At 41.2% G+C, this 25,259-nt stretch overlaps 1 protein-coding gene across 12 annotated transcripts in view; it reads right to left on the bottom strand.

Moving 5' to 3' along the window:
• The window catches only part of JAK1 (Janus kinase 1), a 187,862-nt gene that overhangs the window by 40,852 nt on the left and 121,751 nt on the right, over positions 1-25,259 (bottom strand). For 11 of the 12 annotated variants that reach the window (XM_054554279.2, XM_054554290.2, XM_054554310.2 and 8 more), the window contains exons 2-4: positions 11,428-11,510; positions 8,428-8,626; positions 4,178-4,301 (exon numbers count right to left, since the gene is read on the bottom strand). In XM_054554279.2, coding sequence (XP_054410254.1) covers positions 4,178-4,301; positions 8,428-8,626; positions 11,428-11,433 — 329 coding nt within the window. In that variant the 5' untranslated portion in view covers positions 11,434-11,510. Of the gene's footprint in view, positions 1-4,177; positions 4,302-8,427; positions 8,627-11,427; positions 11,511-14,628; positions 15,337-25,259 lie in introns of those variants that run through there. The other variant, XM_054554257.1, reaches the window with a different exon arrangement.

Raw genomic sequence — 25,259 nt, 5'->3', positions numbered from 1 at the left:
TGCAGAGCCTAAGACAAGCCAGGCCCCGAGTTAGGGCCTGGGATGTGGAGGGCTCTCAGGCATGTTTCTCGCACTCTGTGAGTTCCTGTCTCTGGGAGCAATCGGTCAGGTCCAGCAGCAACTATCCAGCAACACACAATGGGGCACGTATCACAAGCAGGACTACACTGTGACTTCCATAGGCCCTAAACACTTTTCCCTTCCTCCATAAAAAATATTACAAGTTATATTTCTCAACTGTGTTTTCTGATTTTAAGTGAAATTAGACATTTTATGGGCCCCTAACAAGTGTGTGCTCTAGGCACTGTGCTTAAAGGATAAGTTGTCCTTGGACATATGACAGTCTCTGGCGAGGTGCCAAGGAGACAGACAGGTCGCCCTCCATTGCCAGGGGAGGTGGCAGGAGGGGAAAAAGCACCAAGGAAGGGAAGCTGGAACAGAATAATTAAATGCCAGGCTACAGAGCCTGGACCATGCAAAGCAGGCAGAGCAAAGAATGAAAGCCAAGCACATACGAGGCACACTCTCCTGGGAGGGAAGCCCCATGGAAGATAGAAACGGAAGCGGCAGAGAGAAGCAGATGCCTGTGGCATTATTCGAGCAATGTCGTGAGCTGTGCATGGAAGCAAAGGCTGCAGCTGTCCTGCTCACCACTGAATCCCAGTGCCTGGTACCTAACAGCTACTGAACACATGCTTGATAGATAAACAAAAGATGAATAAACTCAGGGAGTAGCAATTAACATGGAAAGGATAAACAAAGAATCACTTTAAAGGTAAAAACCAACATTTTTATAATTTTCAATGATTCTATACAGCCCATCTTCCTTGTAATTTACGAAAGTGACTGAGAATTTGACTGTGGGCTTTGGTGTCTCTCTCACACACAGAAAGAATCACACATCTGCAGAGCCACGGGCAGCATGAGCCACGTCAGGCCTCTGAAGCTGCTGGACTGTTCCCTTACCCTCCGCTGGTAGCAGTGGAAAGCTAGGGCTATCAGCTGGCAGGGAGGCTGCCACTCATGCTGTACCCAGGCCTGACACTGCTCTTCAAAGGTAGAACAGAACACGTGCCCAGGAGAACTTAGCCACGATCCCCTCCCTGGGACAAGCAGGAAGGAAGGAGTGAACCAGCTACAGAGGTTCAAAGAGGGGTTCTGACAGAATGGCCAACAGGAGGGGTAAATGCTGTTTGATGGCAGAGGAAGGCAGTAATAAGAGAATGAGAAGTAGGTACAATACGGAAAGTTTCCCGAGATAAGGAAAGAAAAGGGTTCCGAGGATGGAGGGTGTTGTCCATAAGAGAAGAATCTCTCATGAGGTGCCAAGGAGAGAGACAGGTCGCCCTCCACTGCCAGGTGAGGTGGCAGGAGGGGAAAAGGCAGATGTTCCCTGAGCCAATGGAGCCACGGCCTTCTTCTTCCACATCCTACTGAGTCTCTGTGAGAAACAGTCCTTGGACCTGGTAGAGATGAGGGCCCAACAAACTCCCTCTGGGCAGAACACAATCTTCAATCTGGTCTGAACAAGGATATTCTTCCAGGCTGCTGAGAGCCCTGTGGGAGGGACCATCTTTGTCTTGGAAGCCTTTAGATCAGATACTCAGACAGCACCAGGCTGAGGAGACCAAACATAATGTGTAGCTTCTCCACTGGAACAAAGGCTAAAGGTAAACAGAAGATGAGGGAGCCTAAAATAAGGCCGGTAGCTTTCTCCTTAATAAGATGTCAAAAATATTAACAAAACTTTAAATTCGTGACTACCAGAATCATTACCCTCCCTATCACCCATAAGACCAAGCTTGAAGACACACTGAAGACAAACATTCCACACACCTTTTGAAAATTACTTATAAAGGTGCTCATCAAACCTGGTACACAAAAATTCCAGATACTATAGCATGCCAATGGAAAAAAAATTAAAAATGACATTAATAAATGTAGAATGATACCTGCCTATATTCCTTTTCAAAATGATGTGGAGGAACAAAGCAGGAAGAAAGGAGAAAGAAAAAAAAAAACAGACATCAATCAGAGCTACGCACTGCAAGTTTCTGAGAAAATTATGTACAGATAACTGCATATTTTAAGTTTATATGCAGATATTATACACAACAAACTCTCTTTAGGCTTCTACAAAATGTTTTAATGGACAGTGAAATTCAGTTGTTTAAAAAAGCAAGAAAATATTTTTTGAAAAGGAATACAGAATATGGTTGTCTTATGCTAAGATATGTATATAAGAGCTTGGTGTTCTCATCATACAGGGCAAAGAGGTTGTGACAAAGAGGAGAGATACCTGAGGATAACTATGATTACCCAACAACTATCAAAAGCATTATCTAAAAACAGAAAACGATAATTGAAATACAAGAATATTTCCCAAAGTAAAACTGGTATTCCACTGAAATAATCATCACCAACATTTATTTTCATTTACACCTCCTTTAGTGGTGAGATTATGAGGTTTCAAAATTTTTGTAGTTTGTCATCAGGCAAATGTTTTAGTTTAGGGTGGTACTTTTTTTTTCCAAGTTCAAAGAGCCTGTGGTAACAAAGCAATATCCTGTTGAAGCACCATGTCAGGTACAGAGTCAAGGTGCTAAAAGTGAAGCAACCCTGCATTTCCAGGCAGCTAATAGAAAGAGGGAACAGGCAAAGACAGCCTTTAATAGCCAGGCATTCAGACAACCAAGACTAATGCCTCAAAGAGCTTTACAATGCCTCAGTTGTAAAGCTAATCAGACAATTCATTAGATGTAATTTTTGGGTTAACCCTCTTCCCTTTTCTGGGTATTAGTTTTTCCACTGAAAAAAATGAAAGAGTTGAATTAGGTAACTTTGGTCTTTTCCAATCCTAAAAGCTACCATTCTAGACTCTGAGCTGAGTACAGAAACCTAGAGGGAAAGAATTAGAACCCAGGGACATACCCCTTCCAGACTTCAAACTGCAACAACCCATTTCAATGCTGATCACACAGCCAATCCCCAGGCCACAAAATGCAAGATTACACGTGGAAAAACAAGCCAATAGCCAGAAGGCTCAGCTGGGACCTGAAATCTCCACGGCACACAGCTTTCCTCTCCAGGTGAGACTCTGGTTAAGCATAAAAAGAAGAGGAAAAAGTCAGCCCTAGGATGATTATCAAAGAAAGTTAGATCTGGTTCAGTGTCCACTGAGAAAAACATCCCAGTCATTGTGTAATGGTGACAACTCCACCACATTCTCCCAAAAACAGTAGCTATGATACTGTGAGAGTCTCTGAGATTTCAGAGGGCTTTTCTAGCAAATCCCTGCATTCTATTAGCATCTGAGCTAATCTACTGATTTAATACCTATGTAAGTTAACCTGCTTTTCAAAAAGGATCCACCCTATTTATAATCTCCACTGCTAAACACACGTTAACTTCTGCTTAGCAAGTATGTAACTAACATATTTTCCATTCTAGTTACTGAACAAATACGTTTACAAACTCAGGAGACTGCAGCTATTGAAGTACTGACTGTCTGTGTCACCTGCGACATTTCACAAAGTCTGCAATATGGGAGAAAAGGCAGGTGCCCATCAGAAGAAAAATTACAGCTCCACAGCCAAAAATCCTCAAGGAGTAGTCAAAACATCCACTCCCAGAGAGCAAGGCCAACCTAGAATTTCTAGTTAACACTTCAGGCAAGGTTTCTCAAGCTTTTTAGTTGCAACTTTTAGTAAGAAAAATATTTTCTATCATGACCTTTATATAAAGTACATATATATATATATCTCAAAAGTTTAAAAAATATATTCTTAGGTTATGCATATATGCTGATAGTATTGTCTCCTGTTTTTCTTAAATTCACTAAATTAAATTGAATTCATAACTGTGAATCCACTAAATTAAATTCATAACTATGATTACCCATTTGAAAAACTCTGCTGTAGGACACTAATTCTATTCAAAATATCCTCTGCATTATCAAGATTTCTTTTCTAAAATGTGGCAGAGGAAGGTGATCAAACTCATCTTGAATTGTATTCCAAATACTGAAGAAGTCCTTTCTCATATCCAGCAAATACAAAAGTTACAAATTACAAAAATGACTACAATACTTCTTGGTAAGTGACTCAGGGCTCCAGGCTGACCACTGTCCCTCAGTGCAGAGGGAGCCAGGCAGGTACCAGGTCAGTACTTCCCATACCTCATCCGGTAGTGGAGCCGGAGGGACATCTTGTCATCAACGGTGATGGTGCGATTTGGAGCATACCAGAGCTTGGTGTTCTCGTCATACAGGGCAAAGAGGTTGTGACAAAGAGGAGAGATACCTGAGGAAAAGTAAAAAAACACATCAGAAAATTAAGGCAGATATATTTGGCCATCTGTTTCTAAACCCAATATATGCAAAGATAAGGAACTCTCTCATCCACAAAGAATCTGGGTCACTCATATCCTCTTAGGGCAAATAGACTTCCAACCAGGTTCGGTCAGGCTGTTTTGATCATAATCATCAAGAGCTATGACTCCCCAGAAATATGCACTGTAGCTCCTGGCAAACCAAATTTAGATCATTTAAAAATAAAACTCTGATGATATTTCTCATTACAGACATCTGTGACAGAGTCTTATCAAATCCAGCTTTTAAAAAACCCCTATCTGAGAGGTTCACAGATCCTGCCTGATGTGCACTTTGCTAATCAGAAACACTCTGGGAGTTGGGGAAATCTTCCATCTGTTTCCTACAGAAAGCACTTAAACAATTCTAACACGCTTGTGATTATATATCAAACATGCAAACAAATTCCTGGCAGTAGTATGCAAAATGCATATTAGAATAAATAATAACCAAAGTGATTCTTGTCAGTGATTAAAATCTATTACCATTAATAATAAATATACTTAAGTACTCTGTATGATTATCACAAATATTTTTTATTTAGTAGCCAACTAGCAAGAAGATATATGGCTTCACAAAGCTGGCCCAACAGTGCTCCCCTGCCTCTCCATTCCACCAGTTGCCTCTGTCAATAAGAGAATGATGGGAAAGACCAGGGAGATTATGAAGTCACTCAATTCTACGCCCATGATTAAAATTTTATGAACCTGTAACATAGGCAGGGTGGGGGGAGAATGACTGCCAATAATCAGCTATTACTGACATTTTCATAAGCAGCCAGGCCTCAAACTAAGATGAGGTAAACTTAAATGACAAGAAACCTGGGAGAATATGAGGTAATAGGCACTTGTTTCCCAAATCAGACATCTGCAGTGAGACTGACACTGACAGGGCCCCCTCCCTGGCCCAGCACACCCAGGCGGGGACTCTCTCCAACGCAGACACTGAGTTAAGAACCTACAGACACCTTGGCAGCTATCTAGTGCTCTCCTGAACACCTCAATCCATGCTTCTCAAGAAATGTGAACAGTTACCCTTCAGAAGTTATAGTTTTTCTTATAAACCGAGAATATGGAGTTAAACTGTAAAGGGAAGTTTTCCTTGAGAACATAGGCAAATGGCTTTTGGATTCAGTATTATCAGGACAAATAATTCAAATATGCTATAGATTTACATTCATAAAGTGGCTTTTGTGGACTGGGCTGGAAACCCAGCCTTTCTTTATGCATATCCACATTTGAATGTGCACCAACACTTACATATCTAAAGTGTTAACTTATTTTAACCATGGAACTGTCTGAAATTCTAACACAGGTCTGATTCTAACAGTATTACTACCCATAAACAGAAAGATCAAAGACATATCTCTTTATATAAAAGTACTGAGTAGTAAAACAATAATACTAACATTTACTGAGGACTAAGTGTCAGGCATCAGGCTAACAGACTCTAAATTTATTATCTTGGCCGGGCACAGTGGCTCAGGCCTATAATATTCTCAGCACTGTGGGAGGCCCAGGCAGGCAGATCACTTGAAGTCAGGAGTTCGAGACCAGCCTGGCCAACATGGTGAAACCCCATAGCCAGGCGTGGTGGTGTGCACCTGTAATCCCAGCTACTCGGGATTCTGAGGCAGGAGAATCACTTGAACCTGAGAGGCGGAGGTAGTAGTGAGCCAAGATCGTGCCACTGCACTCCTGAGTGACAGAGAAAGACTCTGTCTCAAACAAACAAACAAATAAATAAATAACTAAATTATTTTTTGGCTGAGTTTGGTGGCTCACACCTGTAATCCCAAAACTTCGGGAGGCTAAAGCAGGAGGATCACTTGAGGTCAAGGGTTCGACACCAGCCTGGGCAACATATCAAGACCTCCATAAATAATAAAAATGAGCCAGGCATGGTGGCACATGCCTGTAGTCATAGTTACTTGGTAGGCTAAGACTGGAGGACCTTTTGAGCCCAGGAGGTCACAGTTATAGTGAGCTATGATGGAACCACTGCACTCCAGTCTAGGGGACACAGCAAGACCCCATCTCTAAAAAATATTAAAATTTTAAATTTAAAAAAAATGTAGTACCCTTTAATCCTCCTAATATCTAATGAGGTAAATACTGTTTTGACCATTTTGCAGATGAAGAATCTGTGGTCTCCTGAGATTTAGTATGATTCAAGGTTACTCATCTAGTAAAATGCAGAGCTGAGAATCAATCCAAGACACAGCTACTGAGGGGGTGAAGCAATGAGAACTACAAGAACAAAACTTTACCCTACAGAGGTCAAAAACAGGAAAGAAAACAATACTGCCCTCAAACATCACTTTCTATAGTAACAGTGAGAGCTACAAGAACCTGTGGCATTCAGTATGTATTTCTGAAATTGATGAGTTTCTGCAATATTCTGTTGAGCCAGTTACAGAAGAGACACCACTCATTTTCTATAAGGTAGGCTAGAAACCCCAAACTGGCTGACCCTAAGCCCAGAGTTATAGAAGGTCCAGTGACTGTGTCCATCCTCAGACTCACAGGCTCTCTCCTCTCATCTCTTTCCCAGCAGCTCCTTGGTCCCTCATTAACGGCAGCCCAATGACTCTGCAACAATGACCCTTGCTTACAAACTGAGTGAGGTTTATACCTGCTGTGCTGATGGCAAGAAGCTTGGCGAAGAGAATAAACAATATAAACCAAATCTCAAGGGGAAAGGGAGAAAACAAAAAAACAAAGCCTTAAAAAAATACTTTAGAACCACTGATTTACATCTAGGTGTTCTGATAATTACAAACACACTTGAAGCTGCTGTCTAAAGATGGTTATTTATACACGTTGCAGCCTAGTCAAAATAACTTCACAATATTACTGTATTTTTCCCACTAACAATCTATACACCTCAGCCCATTTTATTCTGTGTCACGTTTAGTCAGTAAGAGCCTACTACACTCTTCCCTATACCATGAGCCTCTCCCCTTTTCCTGAAACTCCGGTGTGTGAAGATTTTAGGCAGAAAGACAAATATCAGAAAGAAGGTAGGTTTTCTAAACAAGCTGTATTACTAACAAGATAAGCAATTCTTAAAATAACCATCCTATCCCCTCAGAGTTGTTCTGAGGGTTAAAGGTGGGATAAGTAAAGTAGGGATCAGGCTGTACGGCATCATAAATGGCTACTTCATCATCATAAAATGAGTTCATCAAACCTTTTTAAAACAGCTTTGAGATATAATTTACATATTATAAAATTCACCAATTTTTAAGTGTACAATTCAACAGATTCTAGTGTATTTACTGAGTTGTACAACCATCACCACAATCCAAGTGGATTAGATCTGTGATTTAACTTTTAATTTCTATGATTTAACTTGTCATTTAAAATTAGGCAAGCAAAAACTGCCATGTCCTCAAGTTCAAAGGATGAAAGAGACTTTGGTTTCCCACCTTCTGAGGGCAACAGGCTAACTTTAAGACAACTCTCACTTGAAAGGAGAAAAAAAAGCTCGTGTTGTTGAGAGCCTCGTCCTTTTCACAACTTGGGAATCTGACTAAGCCACAAAGCAACACTCAGCTTCTCACTTCAACTCAGCACCACCCATGGGAGGGCAGTCATGGCAGCAGAAGGAGGGGTCAAACTTTTTAGGAGAAGTTTTGAATAATTATTAAGATATTGAGATATGCTACTTGCTGAGCAGGGACTTAGTCCCAGGTGCTTTACGTAGCACCTCATCTAGTGCTGATATTATTCCAATTGTACAGATGTGGGGAAATGAGAACTGAGCCTGGATCCACAGAAGTCAAGCGTCATCCCCTGGTATCTTATAGTTCGTTAGTGACAGAGCAGAAAGAAGCCACTCTGCCGATGAAGAAAGTGAAAAGTGAAACCCTCAGAATTAGAATCACTGGCCTAAGGTCACGTGCAAGTGGCAGTGGCAGAGGCAGGGAGGAACCTGACTCCAGAGTCCACAACTCTTTCTGCCCAGCAGTGCTACAAGGGGCAGAGACCCCCAGATCTTCTTCTGAACTAGTGTGTTGGTGAAACCCCCAGCCCTGGGCAGCTGCCAGTACTCACGGCATGCCTGTGCAGCCCTGATGCACAGTTCCTCTGCTGTGTACTCTCCACTGCCCAGCCGGAGGGGCTCCCTGTCCGACAGATAGAAGATCACTTCCACCCCTGGCTCAGGGGCCTCCAGGTTCACCTCAGTCTTCTTGGAGCTCCTCATTTTAGCACAGAAAGCCATGGCATTGCAGTCCTCTTTTATATTTAGATACTGTTGTGGAAGGAAAACAAGACTATGTGGTCACTCCATGTGCTAAAAGTTCTTATGGCAAAAGGGAGTGTTCTGAAGGTAAAAAAGCAGAAATATTTGGTGTTGGTATTGGATATGTACCTCTCCCCTGCCCCTTCCCTTCCTGGAAACCAAACATGTCAGATCTTGTAAGAGATGAAACCATGGAAAATAATTAATTATGCATACTAATTAATGAATTGTAATTTATTAATTACGTATTTTTGAAAATATGGTCAGACCATATTTTCAAAAATCAGAATAATTTTAGACATGGCCTGAATTTATTTTCTCCATTTGCACCCAAGTTGTAATTGAAAAATGTAGCCCAATCTGGAACCAACAATGTTAAAGGACTGATTATTAGGGACTGATTATTAGTTACTAATTCTGCTGCTGTTTCTACTGGAATCACATAAGCTTTGAACAGACTTATGGCAAGAATCAGCGTTTTAATTTCATGTCCATTTCCCGCTAAAAAGCAAGCATGGTGAGGGCAGGAACCGTATCTTATCTCTCTTCACATCCCCACCTGAGACACTGCACACAAAATGATGACCAGTTCATGTTCATAAGTCACATGGAAGGGCCATAACAATTAATGAATGCAGCCTGGTTCCTATCACCCTAGGAGGAGCGGCAGGACCTTGACGCAGCAGCAGGAGGGCAGGAGGAAGCCTTGCTTTGGAACAGTCAGAAAACCCTGGTGAGAAGCTTGTAAGTAAGTAATTCACATAAGCACCCTCCAAAGGGAGAGCAACTAGGGCCAAAGAACCAACCTCAGCAACTTAGCCTTGGGCAAGGCCAGAAACGAGGAAAGAAACGAGGGAAAGCCCTACACATTCTTTCTTCTTCTTGCCCAATACCAATGGGCTACAAACTAATTCGCTGACCCCACACTCCTACTACTTTCTTCCTGTCTGCCAAGCCAACCTTCACTTAAACCCCTAAAGTAATTTCTCTGTAACACATATCAGATCCTCCAAGGGCTTCCCATTAATCTACAGAACAATTCTGAGACTCTGAAACAGAGCCCTGCCCCATCATCTGGCCGGCCAGCCTTCCTCACCTTATCTTCTATCACTCTGAGCTTCTTGCTTCATGCTTGAAACCCACAAGGGTGTCAGTGTTACTGTATCCTCCCCTACCCAATGCTGCTTCTCACCCTCCTGCCTTCACTCACACTGATTCCTCTATAGGAATATCTTTCTACCTATCCCTTGCATGGCAAACTTCAACTTTCTTTAGAATTCAGCTCAGATATCGCCTCCTGCAGGAAGCTATCTCTGAACCTCCATCCCATTCCCTAAGGCCCTCGCTTCTTGCTCCTAAACTTATCCCACTGCACTAGCCACAGGAAATTTAAGCATCTTACGCACATGCTGTGAGTTCCTTGAGATAAGAACTGAGTCATTTTTCTCTATATCCGTAAGAAGCACAGAGGCTTACACATAACGGGTGCTTGCAGAATGACCCAAGGAGGCTCCCCCAAACAAGAAAAGTCATACAGGGCAGACAGCAGTCACAGTTCTCTTCACCAAATTCATTTGCTTGGTCTATTAGCTCCCCTGGTGAGGAGAGATTCTGAAAAGAGGGACATTAACCAGATATGCCTCAATGCTACAAACTGAGAGGTATTCAATTTTAACTGTTTAATTTCCAAATAAATCTGAAGACCAGAATCTTCTGGAAACCAGCCTGAAACAGTTAGTTCATAATTAACCTTGAAATTCAGATCAACAAGCAACACCACTTGAAAACCCAGCACTGAACCCCTAACCCCATCCCACACTGAAAAATTGTGATGGAAAACAGAGTAGCTAAAAGCCTGCTTCATAATGTAAGATAAACCTTTGTCCCTGAGAGTCTTTATAGACGTGACAGGGGAAGAATCCAAAGACAGTGTTGTACCCTTTAACTCTAAGGAAATAAACAGGCAAATGCATGTAATTATATATTTACAAGATGTCACATTGTTTGAAATAAGAAAAAATTGGCCGGGCACGGTGGCTCATGCCTGTAATCCCAGCACTTTGGGAGGCCAAGGCGGGCAGATCACAAGATCACGAGATCAAGACCAGCCTGACCAACATGGTGAAACCCCCGTCTCTACTAAAAATAGAAAAATTAGCTCGGTGTGGTGGCATGCGCCTGTAATCCCACCTACTCGGGAGGCTGAGACAGGAGAATTGCTTGAACCTGGGAAAGTGGAGGTTGCAATGAGCCAAGATCGCACCACTGCACTCCAGCCTGGTGACGGAGCAAGACTCCATCTCAAAAAAAAAAAAGAAATAAGAAAAAATCCAACTGACAATGTCCAGTAGGAGAGGACTCACTAAACAAAACAGGCAGGACTACTATGTGGCTGTCAAAAAGGATAACATAAAGCTGTATGTGAATCAACACAGAAAGATGCACAGGACATTCTGCAAAATGAAAAAAGCATAATATGGATAGTATGATCATGCATATGCACAACATGTATAATATGATTATGCACATGCATATTAAAATCTGGAAGAACATACAATAAATTCTTAATAGTGGTGAACATCTAGGAGAGATTACAAGGGAAGTTTAACTTTTACTCTGTACCTCCTATACTTTTGTATTTGAGATTTTTTTTTTAACCAGCATACTCAACATTGGGAATGAATAAATACATCAATTTTAAAAAATTAAAGGCAATAGCACCAATAGCCCTACAGCCTCAAGAACACGGTTTCATCAATTTTTTTAAAGCCAGATATTTTCCTTTTTTAAAAATATGCAAATCTACGTACCTGCATTTATTCAGCTGTCCAGTGTTCTCCAAGAAGCAGACTGGATTTTCTTCTCTACTTTCCAAAGCTACTTCAGAGAAGCGCTAAAGACAAAAATAAATAAATAAATCAGTGGCAGAGGTAATTGCATCTGAAAATAAGAGGGCATTTTCATTAAGGAAGCGGCCCAAACCATAAGCAGGCAAGAAAAAGCATTTGGGAGGAAGAAGGAAAAAAACAAAACAAACAAACAAAAAAATGGCCTAGGACATCAAGAGGACAGAGAGACATCTTAGGGGGCAAACATCAAAGAGGATACTAACTTCACCGCATCAAGAAAGGAAGCCAGGGATTTTTGCTTCCTAACATGGAGTGTCCTGTCCAATGTAAATGAAGATTGTGTGCTTTTACCATCAACAGCCCCTCTCCTGATTCTGTGAACAATAGTTTAAGACATCCAAAAACGCGCACTTTAATTTCTCATTCCTTCTAGAATTACCCTGCCCCAACCTTGTCTACACACACACACACACACACACACACACACACACACAGAGCTTTGTATTATTTTAACAGCTTTCCTTGTTGCTTCTCACAAATTCTTTAACAGTAGAATCAAATTATTTTTGCAAATAATAAGCTACCAGCCTTGGTGATTCAAAATTGGTTCTCAAATTAACAGTGATTATCACCTCAGTTTTCTGTCTGGCCACTCAACACATTTTATCAGAATTCAGTTTTAGGAAGAGCATAGTCCCAGGCTATTACAGGGCAGCAGCGAAGGGGGAGAGGGAGATGGGTTAACTCTGAGGCCACAAGGCCAGCATCCCCACAGGGCCTTACAATAGAAGGTTGGAGACAGCACAAATGGAAACACAAAAGCAAAATCGATAGTGTGAGTGCGTCAGGATGCTGTTAGCTCTGGTGACTGACACTGGCAAGGGCTGGCTTGGGAAGGCTTTCTGCAGTGGGTAAGACTTAAGTAAAAGTAATGATGGAAAGCCTGGCAGGGGAGACAAGCATGAATTTGATTGTGATGACTTTGATTTGGCTACTTTGGTATGGCCAATTTTAACAAGATTAAAATCATTGCACAAAAGTTTTTTTAAAAATTAATATAATCAATTGTTTTAATTATGTGAATAAACACCCTGCCCTGCCTCAGAACAGCAATTAGAAACTAGCTACATGCTAATGCCTTGCTTCTGCTCAGAAGCAGGACTTCAGATGCTACACTTGTTGAAGAGATTCACTCTTTCAACAAGTATTTTCAAACAGCTCTGCAGAAACTAAGCTAATTCAAAGGACAAGAGCAATATGGTCCCTGCCTACGTGGCGCTTACAGTCAATAGGAAGAATGGAATCAAACTAAGATGTACAGAAAGAGGTCATTACAAAGAGCTAAAATGCTATGAAGGAAAAGTAGAGAACATAAAATAGAGGGAATGTGATCTGGTCTGGGGCTCAGGAGGGAAGGGACATTGAGTTAAGATGCAATGGATGCCCATGGAGGTGGGGCATGAAACCAAAACGGAGATAGCAGTCTCAGCAAAAGGATCAGCATGTGTGGGGAAAAAGGTCCTATAGCAGAAAGGAGCTAGGCTTGTCTCTCCCGTTGCTTGAACAGGAAAACCTCACAATACTCCTTTTTACACTTGGGCACCCAACAGCACTAGCCAGTCCACAGGCAGTGCTTGCTAACTTCATGTCTGGAGCCTGTCTACCCCAGGTTTCCTCACAGCACACCGTTACCAGCTGCCAAGGATCAGTGAAAACTGACCAGAGGGGAGTACTGAAAAGCATGCCTCAAACCCGGAAAGGGTCACAACTCAGCCTTTTAGGACAGGAAGAGACCTGTAAGTTCCACCAGGCCCAGGCTCCATTCAGAAGGGCTACCATATAAACCTTTTTAGAACTTACAAAGGTGTTTTTCTGTTGTTGTTGTTGTTGTTGGTTTTTGTTTTGTTTTGTTTGAGCCTAAGTCTCACTCTGTCACCAGGCTGGAGTGCAGTGGCATGATCTCGGCTCACTGCAACCTCTGCCTCCCAGGTTCAAGTGATTCTCATGCCTCAGCCTCCCGAGTAGCTGGGACTACAGGCATGCGCCACTACGTCCAGCTAATTTTTGAACTTTTAGTAGAGACAGGGTTTCGCCATGTTGGCCAGGATGGTCTCGATCTCTTGACCTCATGATCCGCCCGCCTCAGCCTCCCAAAGTGCTGGGATTACAGGCGTGAGCCACCACACCTGGCCAGAACTTAAAAAGTTTTTTAATATGCACTATCAGACCATGTGTTACTTCAACTTAGGAGTCATGGAACTTCTCTTAGCCTCATGTAAGATTCAAGGATCTGACTAAAATCACTAAGATTCTTCTAGAACTAGAATTCTACAAAAACCAGTAATCAAGGAGAGTTTGGTTTTCCAATCATTCTGTCTCTTCTGCAAGCAATACTACACTGCAATCACATTATACCTAATCTTCAAACTGACCTCCGTATTATTGAACACAACAGTAAAATGGTATAGATTTGTGATGCTAAGCCTAGAGATTAAACTCTTTGAGAAAACAAGAACAACAGAATTTCAAGACAATATGCATTAACTATGATGCTTTTGAATGCCGATTCAATAACAACAAAATCTCTACTCTCAGGGAATTGCCATTCTGATGATAAAAATAGAAAACACCCACATAGCACTTAGAAGACATGGGAGGCACTGGGCACTGTTCTAAGCACTTTAAGCCTAAGGCTGCTGATCTACTTTATATGAAATGACAACTGTTCTCATTCAGGATGACAAGCGGTTTTTTTGTGTGTGTACTACAGCATTTGTGTAATGGCTTCATCCAAATAATATTTCTTCTAAAATAAACCAGACAATGTGATCTAGCTGATTATTTTTAGAGCAGGTAGAAAAGGAGCAAGATCAGTTTATATTAACAAACACTTTGGATAATTCCAAGAAATAAATTCAAGTTTCTTGCTGCAACGTACAAAAGGAAAAATCATCAATGCTAGAAAGATTCACCAGGAGCAATCACAAAATACCCTTTAAAAAGAACATGATTCACTGGGTTCAATTCCCAACTCAAATGAATATAAAGACGCTTAGAAAACAGGAAGGACCAGGATGAGTAATCAGAAGGTTTTTGATGATAGCAGTGAATTCTTCCACCCTAATTTACTTATAAAATTGTCAAGGATTTGAAAGAAAATACCTTTCTTTTGGTGACAGAGGATTACTTTTGTAGCTCAATTCTGCAGGTGCTGTTTTACATGAAAAAAAAAATCAGGGAAATTTTGTGGGTTACTCAAATTGCTTTAGTTTACCTCAGTCTTATAAAAAAGACAAGTATATCAGACACTTTCTCAACGAGGAAAAAAATAAAAGAAACAAGACACAATTCTGTGGGCTGGAACAAAGCCTCACTGCAATAGATAAAATGTCACACATTTTTCCAAGATGCAAAATTCCAGAAATCTGTCTGAAAAAACTGGAACTCTCTTAAATTTTCAAGGGCATCTTTTGAAAGACTGGTATCTGTGCAAGGGAAGAACACACATTTTGGATAATGGACAAAGAAATAAAAATAGACTATTTTAATGTTCATAAATATGATCATCAGAATGAGACCGCTTTGGCCAAGGGCCACTGCCAGATTTTTACCGTTAAAAACAGACTGGTTGACAGTGAAACTCAATGACAAGAATTAAAATACTATGGATAGCTGATTATTTTCACCAAAGAAACCATCACACCTACAATGAATTACTTTGTGTTTGCCTTAAAGGAAATCAAACCTTTTGATTTGAAAATCAAATAAAATCAAAGAAAATACAAATAAAATGTTTATGAATTAAGGTATGAACTCAGAAAAATTGAAAGAAAAATATGTAATTTAGAAAATGCCCTGAAATCAGCTTCTTAATATCTTAAGAAATTTTAAGACTAAAAATCTGAAGCCTTAATAAACTATTTCAGCAGGCACCAGTCTTAACGTTGGTAAGGAAACCTAACACAACAATGAAAACTACAGGAAGATCAGGATTTTTTTTTTTTTTTTGTCTTTTGTTTAGTGCTTTATCCTCAGCACAAATTAGGTGATCAAGAGGTATGTTCAGTAACAGCTGTAAAAGAAAGATGAAGGTACAAAGTAAGCAACATTATGCAATGAAAAAAAGCACAGTAATCCAAGGTGTGTAGGTTCCCACTGACTCTATACTAGCAAGTGTGACCATGAGCAAGTCATTTTCATCTGAGCCAGTTTCCCTACCCATTAACCTAAGAGGAAACATCCTGCCTAGAGGGCTGGCGCAAGGATTAAAAATATCTTTCAGGGAGAAGCTGAGGCAGGAGGACTCCTTAAACCCCAGGAGTTTGAGTCCAGCCTGGGCAATATGGCAAGACGTTGTCTCTTTTTAAAAACAAACATACAAAACTTTCAAAAACTCTTCATCAAGTACCTACAATGCCCTTTTTGCAAGAGGCTATAGATGTGTAAGTGTACAAAAAGGTATTGACACAATATAAAATAGTCTTTATGGCAGAGGACTAAAGTGGGCTATGACTCTGCTTCGAAGAGAAAAGTCTAAATAGGGATTCTGAGCAAAAGCCTAGTTACAAATCAAAGCCCTTTCATAAAACTCAGATGACACAGCAAAGCAGTTAAGAGCACGGGCTGGAGTCATTGCGACCTGGGTTTGAATTCTGGCATCTCCACCGACTAGCTGTTGTAATCTTAGGCAAGTTAGTTAATATCCCTAACCCTCAATGTTCTTGGTGTAAGTGGGGAGATAAAAATAGCATTTATCTCACTGGGCTATTAAGAGTTAAGTCAGTCAATGCATGTAAAATGCCTAACAGAGTTTAGCATGCAGTAAGCATTCATATTTTGACCATAATTTGTTAAATTGATTACAGCTTGATGAAATATACAGTTCCAGTCAAGGAAAAAAAAAAAAACAGTATCTACTAAGTATTTCAATATCTTGAACCTGGAGTTAGGCACTCGCACTTAATTCTCATAAAAAGCATGAGAGGTTTTAGGCTAATCGGCGAGAGTGCCAGGAGTCAAACACGTGACTCCTGATTCTAAGGACCCTGCTCTTTCCACGGTGGGGAAGAACTGCTCTAAACTGTCCCCATCAGCAACACCACTGTCTTCTCTGGTTTTTTAGTACTTTTCATAGTCTAACAACCACACAGGAGACTGATCTTACTCCAACACTCTTCCTTCTGTAGACTGAAAGGACTGTCATTTAAAAAATCACTGCAGGGCCCCAGCCTTCCCTGTGTTCCTGCCCACTACTAATGCTCTGTCCTGGCACCACTGCCACAGTGTGAGAGAAAAGTCCTAGCAACATGTGGACAGGGAGCCTCCTAACAGCCTAACCTACACAACGAGCCAGGGAAACTGCCAGTGGCTTCACACCCATAGAGCCACGGAAAATGACTTGTATCTATTGCTACTGGGACCCCACTGCTATGCTGAGACGTGGAATAACAGTTCTGATGAAAGCATCACAAGATACTGTAAAGCTGATGGATTCCAGCCAAAAGGACGACATCATATAAATACAAAATCTGCTATTTTTCATGTCAGGAAGTCAGAATTATGGCTTTTCTATATGCCACTCCTGCTACACAGAATAACTCACTTCTAACTATAGCAGCAATTCCAGGAATACCCCAGAACCGTAAGTGCTGCTTCATTTACAATAAACTAGGGATGATTAAATAATCAATGCCAGCTCAATGGTTCGGTGCTTTGCACTGCTCCCAAGGAGCCTGCATTCAGTGAGAGACAGTTTCTGATAAAAGTAAATACAGTACTTTGCTTAAAGTCAGTAAGTGTCTTCCTAAAAGCCACATTGTACCAAGAGACTTTGTTACTTCTCCTTTTCTAAAAAACTTTTTCTTCTTTTAAACTAATTACCACTAATACATCCATAATCTTATTAAAGAGCAATGAATATAAGATTTAGTGAAGCCACCCATATCCTTACCCCAGGGTCAAAGACTTGGTGGCACAAATGGACACTCAAAACATGGCAGGGTGGGGAGAATGGCTTGTCTTCATAGTATGTGCTTTTTTTGGGGGGATGGAGGGGGATGGAGTCTCGCTCTGTCACCCACGCTGGAATACAGTGGCACAATCATGGTTCACTGCAGCCTTGACCTCCTGGGTTCAAGTGAACCTCCTGCCTCAGCCTCCCAAGAAGGTGGGATAACAGGTGCACACCAACACATTCAGTTAATTTTTGTTGTTGTTGTTTTTGGAAAAGGGGTCTCACTATGGTGCCCAAGGTGGTCTCATACTCCTGGGCTCAAGCAATCCTCCCATCTCAGCCTCCCAAATTGTTAAGAGTACAGGCATGAACCACCTCGCCCAGGCACAATATGTGCTTTTTAATCATTTATCCCGAAAATACTTCTGAAGCACTTGTGCCATCACAATAAAACCTTGCATTTATATAGCACTTTATGGCTTAAAAAGGGCTTTCACATCTATAACCACATTCGAGTTTCACAGCCCCTTCAGATGAGAAGACTCGGCTAAGGCGTTCCCACAGTCAACTGGCCAGTGAGAGGTGAGATAGGTCTCAAACACATTTCTCAGCTGTAGCCTCACTCCCCTTTCCATTTACCACTCTGCCTTGGGCAAGGTGTGGGACTTCAGGGGAATCCAAAGAAGTAACACAAATACATCTGAGCATGCCAAAAATCTTACAATCTACTGACAGCTGGCAAGACTTACATATACACGGGAACCCCAGGGAAGAGGCTGTGAGGGCATGCGGAGAGACAGACATTAAGAATCATGGGAGTCAAAAAGAAAGGGCACAAGGGCCATGCTTTGGGCTGAGAGGGGATCAAGGAGAGAGGAATCTGCTCTCAGTTTTCAGAAATGGAGAAGACTAAAAAAGAGAGAGGAAAGGTACAGCTGTTCTTTAAAAAAATAAAAATAAAAATAAAGGCCAGGAAGAAGGAAAATCACAAGCACAATTGTGCAGGAAAGAGTATGCAGACAGGAAGAATCATGCAGGAAAAAGGCAGACAGCAAGGAACAGATGGGAGGGTGCAATAGGAACAGAGCTTGTGCGGGAGCTTCTTCCCGCCAGTCAGAAAGAGGCCCATGTTCCAGCCCAGGATCCACTAGGACCTGCCTGGTCTTGAGCAAGCCTCTTAACCTCCCTGAGCTCAAACCCTGCATAACAAAAAAAGTATTGGATGCCCTCCAAAGTTCCTTATAGAAGCAGTTAAAAGCCTGCTCTTGGAGTCACCCTAACCTGGGTCCAGATCCCAGCTCTAACACCCACTGTCTGAGACCTTAGGCCAGTTTCTTAACCTCTGTTGAGTTTGTTTCCTCAGAATAATAGAAGTATCTACTTTACAGGGTTGTTGTGATGATGATTCAAGATTTCCCTAAATCTCTTAATGCTAAAATAAAATGCTCACACCCATTAGGAAATCAGTTTTCTGTGAGTATACGCAAGGCTTTTAAAAAGCTTAAAACTGAAAAAAGAAACAAATAAAACAAACCCTAACTTATAAAAGTTTGAAACCATTTTGTACTGCACCTAACACAGCTCATTTTTTATTAACATGTATTTCCAAAATGTCACAATGTAAAGACATAGAATCTCCTGCTGATAAGTCATCTGACAAAGCTTGAAGGCACCCATAATTTAAAGGAATACACAGGAAAACAACCCTGAATCCTTCCACCCCTTGCTAAATTTTATTATTTGTGTCTACCAAGCATTCACCTACTTCCTCTCACCTGTCACATACTAAGTTCATTTAGGGCAGACACCAATCTAACATGGTTCCTATATCCATTCAGTGTTCTTGGGTACAATCAACAGAAACCAGCTCTGCTTACCTAAGGGTAAAATGAGTTTAAGGGAAAGACAGAAGGATAGGGGAACAGCCTGATAAGGACACCACTGCTTGCACAGCCTCCACTGGTCACCAGCCATCACCAGGACTGGACTCCCAACTCTGCTGCTTCCATGAATGATCTCAAGCCACCTCTGTATGTTTGCACCACTCCCTCCAGATTCAAAGTCCTGAGGAGGAGGAATCGAAGAGGTTGAACCTAGTTTGCCCTCAGTTATGTGTCTGCACCTCCTTCAGCTTCCATAGCAACAATGGGAGACCACTCTAGAAACAAAGGGGGTTCAGATGCTGGACAACCCCCCAAATGGCAAATGTCCATTCCAGTCTATGCACCAAAGGTACTCAGCTATTGCCACAAAATGTAAGTTAGGAGAGAAAACAAAACAAAACGAGGCCGGGCACAGTGGCTCACGCCTGTAATCCCAGCACTTTGGGACGCTAAGGCGGGCGGATCACTTGAGGTCAGGAGATCGAAACCAGCCTGGCCAATATGGTGAAACCCTGTCTCTACTAAAAAAAAAAAAAAAAAAAAAAAAAAGTTAGCCGGGCGTGGTGGTGGGTGCCTGTAATCCCAGCTACTCAGGAGGCTGAGGCAGGAGAATCGCTTGAACCCGGGAGGCAGAGGATGCAGAGAGCAGAGATCATACTGCTGCACTCCAGCCTAGGCGTCAGAGCAAGACTACGTCTCAAAAAAAAAAAAAAAAAAGGAAATCTCAAGAAAAATCTTTCTCTACATGGCCCCCCTACACTTGGCCCCCTCAACCAAAAAACTGTAACCAGTTTTTATGTTCAGCTTTGAAATTGCCCTGCCAACAAAGACTCCAATCTTAAACTGCTGGCAGAGCTCTCAGCGAACCCTATCCGCATAATGAGTAATGCACTTAGTCTTCACCAAGGCAGCAGCAGCATCAGGGCAGAGCAGGATCAGCAGGTCACCACGGCGCCTCCGGAGCCACTGTGCCACCTCTCACTCCTCCCCAGTCTGCCCCAGTTTCCCCTAGCATTCAGCCAAGAATCCAGTTAGGGTTACACATCATTGTCTGATATCCTAGGAACCTATGCTGACAGCCATGCTTAAAACAGCTTTGCAGTCTTTTTTGACCATGATCCACCGTAAAAAAATATATTTTATAGTATACATGTGTGTATATGACATACAAGTTTCACAAAAAGATATTGATCCTTACTATGTGCCATTCCCTCTACCTTCTATTCTATATTTTCTTATATTTAATACATTTTTAAATGCTAAACAAGACCCACAAAACAGATTTCACAGCCCAGTAAAGATTAACAGACTACAGTTTGAAAAACACTGTTTTAAAGGACCCAACAAGGTTACTACTAATCAAATTTACCTTACTTTTGTTTTTATTTCAGCAAATATAAGAAAGTGAATATAAAACACTGAGACATTCCCCAGCTGAATATGAAACAGTGAGACTTAATTCACCTCAAACTTCTTTGGTTACCACAAGATTACTTCTATTTTCTCACAATGTATAGCCTATGATGTTTCAATACAAACAGCTGGACTGAGACCCATACAATGCATATTCACAGTCTTCATTTCACAACAAGCTTCTCCTCCCTGAAAGCTCTTCAGTTAGTTACCTCCTACAGCCATATAATGGTACCACAAAGATCTAGAACATGTAGAAACTATACCCACAAAGCATGGAAGGTCTATTTTTAAAATTCTGCCAAACCACTCTTCTTACGCATGACTTATTCTCACAGTCCCAGGTGTCTAACTTCATGATCACATCTAGGGATGCTTCGTACAACCAAAAGAATTCAAAATCCATTCTGTGTACCTTGCAACTGTGCAAAATTTTCAGTGTATTTCATGGAAACAACGGTTATCGTGAATGAAGAGTTCAGTGTATGCCTGTCAATGGGGAACTACTCGGGAACGGGGAAGCTATCCAAGTCTTGGAGATTTAGATGGTAGATGGGTATCCTGAAATAGGCTAGGAATTTTTAATTATATTTCCCTATCAATGAATCGAAAAGGGTGATCAGATGCAGTTATTCTTTCTCAAGATAAATGCTCCTTTTTCCACTCTGCACATAGGAAGGCAGTCTCGATGACACTTTCTTGCATCCTTGAAGTACAGTCCAGAGCATGCTTACATTCACAATTCTTTTACAAATAGCCCTTGTCTAACAGACAACACTTGAGTTTAGCCAAACTGGCATCCATTTCAAAGTATCAAACTATTTAGTGGCAATGCCTGGTCTTTCATTCCACTTAATTTTTCTGTTGGTTTCTTTGCAGGGGATGGGATACACTACAGACTCCAGCCACGGAGCTTCTTTTGTCGTTCCTTCCCAGGAATAAAAGTGTAGAAAAAGAAGACTGAAGGATAATTTGCAAGACTACTTAGCAATTAGTGGAGGCAAATATTATGGTAGGATGTAAATGACTAATTGGGCTAAATATAACTAGGAGAAATAACTCACTTGTTCCAGGACATCATTAATTAAGTAAAATCAACAAAAACGCATTGTGTAAAGCCTGCGATGCACAGCTCAGTAAGAAGAAAAGAAAACAACAAAAGATATATCGCCAAAGAAGAATTAGCAACCCAAGCACATAGCAAGGTAATAATACATGACTGATTGCCAAACACAGGACACACCCGACCAAGGGAAAAGAGCACGTCTGGAGAAGGTCTGAGAGTGGGGCTGGTGTAGTGAGTTTGATTGGATCCAGAGGACGGCAGGGAAAACCAGCATGGTGGGGTTGAATGTTCAGGCTCAGGAAAACCTCAGCCCTGCCACTTAGTAGCTGGCTTTGAATAATTTTTAACTTTCTATGACTTTTCTCATTTGCAAATAAGGATAATCGTAATTATTTTACAGGCTTATTTTAAACTGTTGGAAAAATATATACATAAACATAGTAGGAAAACTGGCTCACAGCAGGCATGCAATACTACTACTATCACTATGAAGAAGGTGGGATACAAACAGGATGAAAACAGGAGCTGAGTGAGGGCAACATTCCAAATAAGGGAAACATGAAGAAATAGCAAAAGAAGGAAAGTGGGGTTGGGCACAATGGCTCACGCCTGCAATCTCAGCCCTTTGGAAGGCCAAGGCGGGTGGATCACTTGAGGTCAGGACTCTGAGACCAGCCTGGCCAACATGGTGAAACCCTGTCCCTACTAAAAATACAAAAATTAGCCAGCTGTGGTGGTGCGCACCTGTAGTCCCAGCTACTTGGGAGGCTGAGGCAGGAGAATCGCTTGAACCAGAAGGTGGAGGTTGCAGTGAGCTGTGCCACTGCACTCCAGCCTGGGCAACAGAGCAAGACTGCATCTCAAAAGAAAAAAAGAAAAAAAAGAAGGAGGAAGAGGAGGAGGAGGAGGCGACGGAGGCGGAGGAGGAGGAGGAGGAGGAGGGGGAGGAAGAGAATGCCAGAGGGTAAGGCACTTGACTGAAGACTAAACAGGTTTGTGTAGAACCAAAAAAGATGAAGTAAGGAGGAAAACTGGGCCCAGGCTACAAATGCCCCTCTAAGGAGTCTGGATTTTCCTCTGAGGGGATACTACCCAAGGAGAACCCAAATCCCCAGATTCATGTGACTTCCTCAGAGAGTGGAAAGTCCCCAGTGTGTGAAGGTGTGCTACGTGGGGTGGGGGCTCTCACACATAGGAAATGATGGGAAAGGCATGGACATAGGACACCTGAAATTCAACTGTGTAAAAATAATATCCTTCTTTTTAAAGATTCTTAATGAATCAGCTACTCTTTGATGGATATATAGGCACTGTACATTGAGAAAGGACAATAAAATTTAACTGAGCAAACAGTTCAAATACTGCTACAGGTAAGAGCTAATTTGAATATTCATTTGAGGGATCCATACCTTTGCCCCACCTCGCTATACACACACACAAAAAGGAAACTTCTTTAAAAAATAAAATAAAATGAGAAGCTAGAGGTTTTCTTGTGTAAATCATGATGTTAATGAGTCAGAAAGAACTTTCCCAAAGCTTATCTTCCTGGTTGCCCCGTCTGGCTGGGACATCCACTAACAGCACTGGGAGAGTCAACATTCTGCTGCTGGTGATTCATCCTCCTCTGCTAGCACAGTCAGAGGGACCAGCAAGTTCATGGGGCTGCCCTTGGGAGTCACTCTGAATTATTTTTGTAACATCTTGTCCTTGGATAAAAGGGAATACAGAGTCAGAAACCAGAGGCCAGGAGGCCATCTATTACTCAGTAGAGTTGTTTACACAGCCCTGTTCCTCTATTATCCAGAATTCAGTGTTCTGGATAACTGATAAACTTAAGGCACCTATGTTTCCAGGGAGCTGAATACAGCAAATGCACAAAAGTCATGTTGGATGAAATTCTACCTTCCCTTGATTGATTCAGAAGACCATATCAGACCTTCTCAGGCATGACTGCAGATGACAAAGAGATTATTAGAACCTGATTTTGACCAATTTTCATCTCACAAGCCTGTGAAATGTGGACTCAAGGGTGTGGGAGAATTTCAGTTAGCAAAATTTGCATAAATAGTTTCCTTCTACTGCCATCCAGTTAAACAGTCTCCAGGAGCTTGCATGAATGCTTTATCAGCTCACCAAGCTCTCTGATGTATGTCCAGCCAGGTGCTCCCTGAACATTTCTGGGCCTGGCCAAAACTGTGCTTGTTCAGTGCATTTCAGCTGTATATATAGCTAATAATTAGCAGCAGAAATGTGGCACAAACCCAAATCTCATGGATCCCACATTGCACCAAAATAAATATTAATGAAGGCACCTCTGCCTTTTTAGTCTTTCTCCAAATGAATTTTTAAAAAAGCAAAGTTGGCTTAACTGCTCATGACCATTGACTAATATAAAAATCAATAAAAAATCAATAATTATATACTTTTTACAATTTACAAAGCACTTTCAATACTTGATCTCAATCCTCACAATAATTTGAAGTATCATTCCTCTTATTTTACTCATAAGCAAACTAAAGCTTAGAAACACTAAGTGACTTGTGAAAGATCACATGTATTTATTACCTAGGACTCAAATCCAAGTCACTAGACAGCAAAGGAAATGGAAACAACTAAAGGGAAAAGGACCTATAATCATGGTGAAAAGGCGAAATTTCAGTAAATTAAAATTGTTTATCTAGTCAGGAAAGTTGGTATTATACTTCTTTTTAAATGTAAATATAAGCCTGGATTAGGTAGAAGTATAAATTACTGTCACCTATAAACTACAGGTGACAACTCTAAAAATCATTTAGGTTCATCATAAATGCGTACATTCAACATTACAGAAAGATATCACTGAAAAGCCAAAGTTCCCCTCCCTCCTCCCAGAGATAATCACTATTCAGTTTTTGGTAAGGCTGAGCAACCCAAATCAAAAAATCTGAAGTCTGAAATGCTCCAAAATATGACTTTTTGACTACCAACATTTCTTGAAGGAAATGCTCATTGGAGGATTTTGAATTTTCAGATTTGGGATGCTCAATGGGTGAGCACAGTGCTAATATTATAAAATCCCAAAAATCTGAAATCTGAAAGTTGTCTGGTCTCAAGCATTTCAGATAAGGGATACTCATCTGTACGACTTTCCCTGAGGACAATTTAGCTCCACTTTCAATTTGGACTTGAAGATTCTCCTATGTTTTGACACAAGAACCTTACAATATGGTAATGAAAAAATCAAATTGAAAAACAGCATGTATAGGATGATCCTAGCTATGATGCGTAGATGCACACACATGTAATCCTAAAGAAACAGTGACAAAATGGATGGGGAGGACGTTACAAGAATAATTATCTGTGAGTATTCCAAGGTGCTTGTGATAGTAGTTACTTCATTTTGCACACTTTTACAGATTTTCTAAGTGTTCTGCAACAAATACCTGTTACTACACTAATGAGGGGAGAAAAGTCATTCCCCCTGGGTTATACAGGAAAT

The sequence above is a fragment of the Pongo abelii genome, chromosome 1, assembly GCF_028885655.2.
Source record: "Pongo abelii isolate AG06213 chromosome 1, NHGRI_mPonAbe1-v2.0_pri, whole genome shotgun sequence".
Lineage (NCBI taxonomy): Eukaryota > Metazoa > Chordata > Mammalia > Primates > Hominidae > Pongo > Pongo abelii.
The sequence above is the reverse complement of the archived record's forward strand: the minus strand, read 5'-3'. Positions and strand labels throughout refer to the sequence as shown.